The following is a 6,425-nucleotide window of genomic DNA, read 5'->3' as shown; positions in this document are numbered from 1 at the left end:
AGAACTATCTCCATAACAGCCACAACAAAAAGGGGATATAATGTTGATAACATAGTTACTCTTACAATTGGTATCATAGTTTGTTCTTACCATGCATATTTAGATAGAAATTGAGATAGACCAAAGGAGGATCGCATCGATCATGAAGATAGTCTAGGGCAGCTGCAATATCCACAGCCACTGTTATTCGTGAGCCTAAGCTCAATGGCTTTTTTGTACTTTGGCTGCACTCTTTGGGATGGAGCCAGCTTTCTAGGTTACCATTAGCCATGTACTGAAGAATGAGTGCTTTGAATTCATTTCCTGTTGGATCAAAGGTTGAGCATAGACTGATCACTCTTATAAGGTTCCGATGGCGAATGGTTCTCAATGCCTCACATTCAGAAAGGAAGTTATTTGGTGCTCCCATTTGGTCAAGTCTGAATACCTTTATAGCGACAGTGTGTGGTTCGAACTTGAATTGACCTTTGTATACCAATCCAAATGTTCCAGAACCAACCAGACAGGCTGGAGAGAAACCATCAGTTGCTTTGAATAAATCATTGTATGAGAAATTCTTGAACTTGTTGAGTGATTGGTCGGTGAATGGCTTAGCTTTCCTTCTCTTCTTCAGAATAATGAGCAAGCAGCAAGACAGATAGTGAAGGAAGGTTACCAAGTGAGTGGGGAATCTCCCCTGAGAGCTCATTTTCAGTTAAGCTAAGGTGTCGCAGTGGTGACGATGAAGCCTGCGAAAAAGGCGGGATACGCCCAGAAAGAACATTCTGGGACAGATCTATGTACGAAAGGGTTGTGCTGTTAAACAGAGAAGGAGGTATTCTTCCACTAAGGCTATTATTCTGAAGATTCACCCACTTGAGATATCTACTAGTCCCCAAAAATTCTGGTATGTTGCCTGTGAGATCATTGCTAGGGAGGAACAGTGCAGAGAGATTCGGAAGCAAGCCAAGCTGTGGAGGGATGCTTCCCTGAAGATTGTTGTTGCTAAGAATAATACTCTCAAGATATGAACACTGAGCAAGACTTGGAGGGATCTCACCTTGGAGGGAATTGCTGTATAGATCGATGGTTTGGAGTCGGGAGCACGAAGATATCGTCTGCGGTATCTCACCACTAAGTGAATTCATGCTGAGGTTGAGGTACTGAAGCCGGGTCAAGCGGCCAATTTCATGGGAAATGTGGCCATTGAGTTGGTTGTTGGGCATGTGAATTCTCGCGAGGAAACTGAGGTCAGAAACGCAAGGAAATATGTTGCCGATGATGTTCTCCGATTCAAGGTCCAGCCCGACGACTCGAGAGGCATGCCGCTTGCCGCCGCATGTCACGCCATGCCACTGGCAGTACGCGAGAGAGTCGTTTCTCCATGAGGCCAATGCTCCTGATGGGTCATGGAGTTGATATTTGAGGCAGAGGAGGGCGCGCTGATCGGCATTGGAGTCGTTGCTGGCTGCCGCTGATGCGGGGTGTGGACACAGGGCCAGGAAGTGGAGGAAGAAGACGATGGAAGCGAGCAGTGGCAGGACCAGGACGGAGGCGGTGTGGAATGCTAAGCGAGACATCTTGTCCGATGCATATGTATGGTTGTTTTGAACTGCCACAATGCACAACCATGCATGAACTTATATACTACATCCCATAGCTTGTTTGTATCGTTTTATCTTCTTCTTCTTGGAGATCATTGTGTTCTTTTGTCGTGTGTATGCGTGTGTAGTAATTCTCCACACCAGCCTTGACCGTATTGATTCTCTAGCCATCTTGGACCACGTGTTATGGAGAGTCACCGGTCAATAATCTCCGCCGTGAACGTCGGGCATGCGTCTTAGGTACGTTTGGTTCCACATTTTTTTAAGAAGGGGTGATTTTATTAGATCAAGAGTAGCATAAACATATTACAAACAGGAACGTGAGATGAAGGAAAATACAAATAAAATATATAGGTATTGTCACCGATACTTCAAGCTTCATCTTCAAACATGGTCGAAAGAACCGGAGCCGAAATCCACACTGATGAGGAGAGGCCATTAAAGGCCATTAGATTTTTCGCAGCCACCGAGAGTAATATCCTGCAACTAGGATGCATTGAGAACGATGAACGTCTCGGGCAACCCGTCGGCAAGAAAGGAACCTGGCGTCGTCGAACATGTCAATGACCCGGAAGGGAGAAGTGGCGCCTCTGACGATCAAGTTGACCCAGACTTGAAGCTCGTACCCTTCACAGAGATGCAACACAAGTAGATAACTTTGGCGCCACTGGACTGTAAGCCGATGACATAAAAACAGCTACTAGCAAAAAAAAAAAGGGATGAAGAACATCCCACCCAAACACAACAAACAAACACAAATACTTAAACTACTAACCTAACTTCCACGCTACGTAATAGATACACTAACCTAACCATCGGGGGAGGGGGCGGGCCACCCTCCTACTCCGACGTTGGGAGGCCGTCGGAGGCGAGAAGGCTGGCCAAATCGCCTCTGAGTCGCCCCTCCCTAATGTAGCTGGGATTGAGAGGAATCAGAAAGCTTCTGGTTCCATATTTTTAGTTGCTTGGCTGAGGGGATAGACTGAGCCATTATTTTTGACTGGACAAGGCCATCTATCTTGTTTAATCATGATCATTAGTAAAATAATTAGTAAGAGTTAGCATGTTGTATTGCTAATTAGTATTTATTACTATTAGATTTAAGTTGAGAAGTGTTAGTGTATTTATTAGTGTACGGTTGGTGGGTGGATTAGAGTACGATTAGTGACAATTAGCATATTTTGTTGTTAATTAGTAATTACTATGACTAGATTACCATTGATAAGTGTTAGTACATGTTGATTAGTGTATAGTTAACTATTATTATTTGAAATTAATATATATAATTTAGGTAAATATTCTCATCCTTTATGCCCTCATCCTTTTGACCAAACATAAAATTACATCATCCTATCCGCCTAACTAAACAGACAACTTGGATGGCTACATTCCTAAAAATATGAATGACCATAACCTATCCATCCTTGCTCTAAAACCAAACGCACCCTTATTGGTTGAATGTCTATGCACAGTGGCCGAGCAAAGAATTCTACATAGGGGGAGGATTTTTTTTATTTGCTAAACAATAAATTGCAAAAATGGGTGTCCATGTTAAACAAAATCGTACATCTAGCCTCATGTCTCTCTTCCAACTGGCGACAAAGACATATCGCCCATTGAACATGCTACAAGATATGGCTCCCCACCTTCCAACGGGCAGATTCCACCTTCCAGCAGACAAATCTGCCATGGTGGCATACACGTCGGCAAACCAATTAAGTTAGCCATCAAAACTAGTTTTGAACATAGGTTACCTATTGGACCTTGGATTTTGTGATATTATAGCAATTTTAGCAATAGGTTATTAGAGCAACATGAGTTATTGTTGGACCTAGATTTTTAGAGTAACAATAGCAGTTTGTTTTATTATATTCATTAGTTCTAGATCTAGCACATATAGTTATTGTTAGCCAAAATAATAGTATAGTTTCTTAATTGATCGTGGGAAGATATATCGTATAAGTGGCAATTCAAGATTTTTTTTATGGGGAATGAGACATTGTTTATGGTCCATAAGGGGTAGATTTGTCGGGGTTTAACTCAATGGATAAGGGTATAGCTAGACCAATGGAAAAGATTGTTGTGGCATTGTACTATTGGTTAATGCGGGGTTTCAAAATAGTTCTCGAGTAAGAAGAGATGACTATTAGTATTGTAAGGGATAATAAAACTGAAGATGATGGAGGTGAGCAGTTGCAAGACCAGGACGGAGGTGGTGTGGAATGCTATTTGAGACATCTTGTGTAACCCCTGGAGTTTTGTCATCTTCTACGATTACGAAAATCTCTAAAATTTTAAACTTTTTAGTTTTGGTTGTTTAGATTAATCCGAGTCATGTGCCAATTCAAATCTGAATCTCTTAAGTCCTCCCAAATCAGAGTTGAAGCTAGTATAGTCGAATCTAAATTCTAAATCCAAATCTTTGAGGTAATACAAGCCTCAAATCAAATCTTCTCAAAATCTAGCTCAAACTCAAATTCAAATCATGTCGAAGAATCACTGAAAAGAAACTTTGTAAGCTCTAAACCCTAAACTCAAATTCAAATCCTGTCAAATCATGTAGGCCGTACCCTTCCCAGACGGGTTTCGGACCCTAAGCTACCTAAGTCAAAGGGCGATTCAGACCCGGATGAGTTCGTTCGCTCATACGCCCTCGCCATAGAGGCCAACGGAGGCGGACATGCCACCATGGCCAAGTGCTTCCCTCTCACCCTAGAGGGGGTAGCCCTCTGATGGTTTTGGGCACTGGAATCTAGGGCCATTTACGCCTGGGCCCAGCTCTAAGATGCTTTCTGCAACAACTTATAGGGCACTTTCGTTGAATCGATTACCTCTAGAAGCCTGTTCACCGTCAGGCAATAATCAGGCAAAACCCTCTGGGAGTACCTCCAGGGGTTTGCCCAAACCAAGGCCTAGATAAAAAGGCATCTCAGAGTCATCGGTCATCGATGCGACATCTCAAGGTCTCGCTTTCGGGCCCCTCTTCCATCGACCGCATCAGCGCTCGGTGCACACGGTGGAGGCCATCATGTGCAAGTTCGAGGAATACGCTCGTGCGAAGGAGGAGCAGCTCCATCAAGAAGCCATGAATGCTGATGCGGCCCCCTACGTCAAGCCCATGAAGCCAACCTCGCAAGCAGGGTCCTCCCGGGCCCCATTAGCCCCTTCGGCGAAAAGGGGATCCAAAGAGACCGAAGACTGCGGAGCTCGCAGACCCCAGCAACTCCAGCGATGTGGTATCCACAACATCGATCACGCGCGAGGGGCTCCGAACCCGCCCCGATCTAAGAGGCATGGTTGAGGGCGCTTCGGCCCCTTCTTCGAGCGGCAATGCGCCACCGACTATTAGCTAGATGAAAGGTACTAGTGTACTCTACACGGGGCCTAACGTGCCCATAATACCAAAGACTATGAACCCTCATATCCTTCTGAGAGGAGTACCTCGAAAGGCAGGTGGTGCGTGGGGCGGTGGATAGGACCAGCGACAAGCTGCTCGGTGGTCGTAGGCCCGCAGCAAGCCACCAGGTGGATCACCTGGCCTTACCAAACCCTCCTTAGCTAGCTCTGACCCCTCCTCCTTCGCCACCTATGGTGCAGCGCATCAACGATGCGGACCGAGCTAGGCAAGTGGTCCTAGCCATAATGGGAGGGGGAACCTTTGGCGGCTCCTCAAAGCGGCAGCGGTGAGACTACGGGCGTGGGGTTAACCATATCGGGGCAACCCGCATCCACCACCAGGTCCTTGGATGAGCCGAAGCCCACGTGACTTTCTCCTTCGACGATTCTGTGGGGGTGAACTTTACCCACACTAATGAGGTAGTCATCACGGTCGACATCACCGACGTTGAAGTCCGCATATCTTCTCTTCGTACATGCCTTCGACCAGCTGCGTATTCCACGGGGCTAGCTCTCTCCGGCCTAGAGGCCCCTTCAGAAGTTCAGCAGGCCCTCTCTCAACGCCATGGGCCAGATAGAGTGTCAAGTCACCTTCAGTGAAGGTTCCACCACGCGAACTGAGGTGATCACCTTCGATGTTGCGGATGTACCGTATGCGTACAACATCATTCTAGGTAGGGGCACCCTGAACAAGTTCGGAGCAGACCCTCATCACAACTACCTCTGCATGAAGATGCCCAATCCCCAGGGGCCGATCTCCATCCATGATGATCAAGGCTTGGCTAGGCGCATCGAATACGGGCACCCTGCCCCACTGGACACTCGCCATGTCAATAATGTGGCTAAAGAGCCCCTTGAAGACCCCCCCCCCTTCGGTGTGCCTCAAGCACCATGGCCCTATGAAGCCACAGCAAGAGGGGGACATCAGGCATGTCCCATCGGGTACAGGACACCCCGACCAGTCCTTTCAAATCGGGGCTGAGCTCACTCCGGAGCAGGAAACCTCGCTCCTAGCCATCCTGCGGGCCAACATCAATGTCTTAGCATGGTCTCCACATGACCTCCCCAAAGTTGTCTTCCGCATCATCGAGCACGCCCTCCAAGTTGACCCACAGGCCAAGCCTGTGTGCCAGGGGCTCTACAAGCTGTCATCCGAACGGACGGAGGTCGCGAAGGAGGAAGTCTAGAAGCTGCTGAAAGCTGGCATCATCCACAAGGTCATTCACTCCGAGTGGCTGTCGAACCCTGTCCTGGTCAAGAAGCCCAATAGGAAATGGTGCATGTGTATCAACTTCACAGCACTCAACAAAGTCCGCCCCCGAGATTCATATCTGCTCCCTCACATCGGCCAGCTTGTGGACTCCACCACCGACTACGAGTTGTTAAGCTTCCTAGATGCATACTCCGTATACCACCAAGTGTAAATGGCCATAGAGGACGAAGTCA

General features: G+C 47.0%; 1 protein-coding gene across 1 annotated transcript; it reads right to left on the bottom strand.

The window, feature by feature from the left end:
* Window positions 1-590: 590 nt before the first annotated feature.
* On the bottom strand, window positions 591-1,619 carry LOC133886491 (receptor kinase-like protein Xa21). Its single transcript, XM_062326179.1, has one exon. The coding sequence runs from the start codon at window positions 1,557-1,559 to the stop codon at window positions 591-593; it is 969 nt and encodes a 322-aa protein (XP_062182163.1). The 5' UTR covers window positions 1,560-1,619.
* Window positions 1,620-6,425: the final 4,806 nt, after the last annotated feature.

This window comes from Phragmites australis, chromosome 12 (assembly GCF_958298935.1).
Source record: "Phragmites australis chromosome 12, lpPhrAust1.1, whole genome shotgun sequence".
Taxonomy (NCBI): Eukaryota; Viridiplantae; Streptophyta; class Magnoliopsida; order Poales; family Poaceae; genus Phragmites; species Phragmites australis.
Note: the sequence above shows the minus strand (reverse complement) of the source record. Positions and strands in the feature narration are given on the sequence as shown.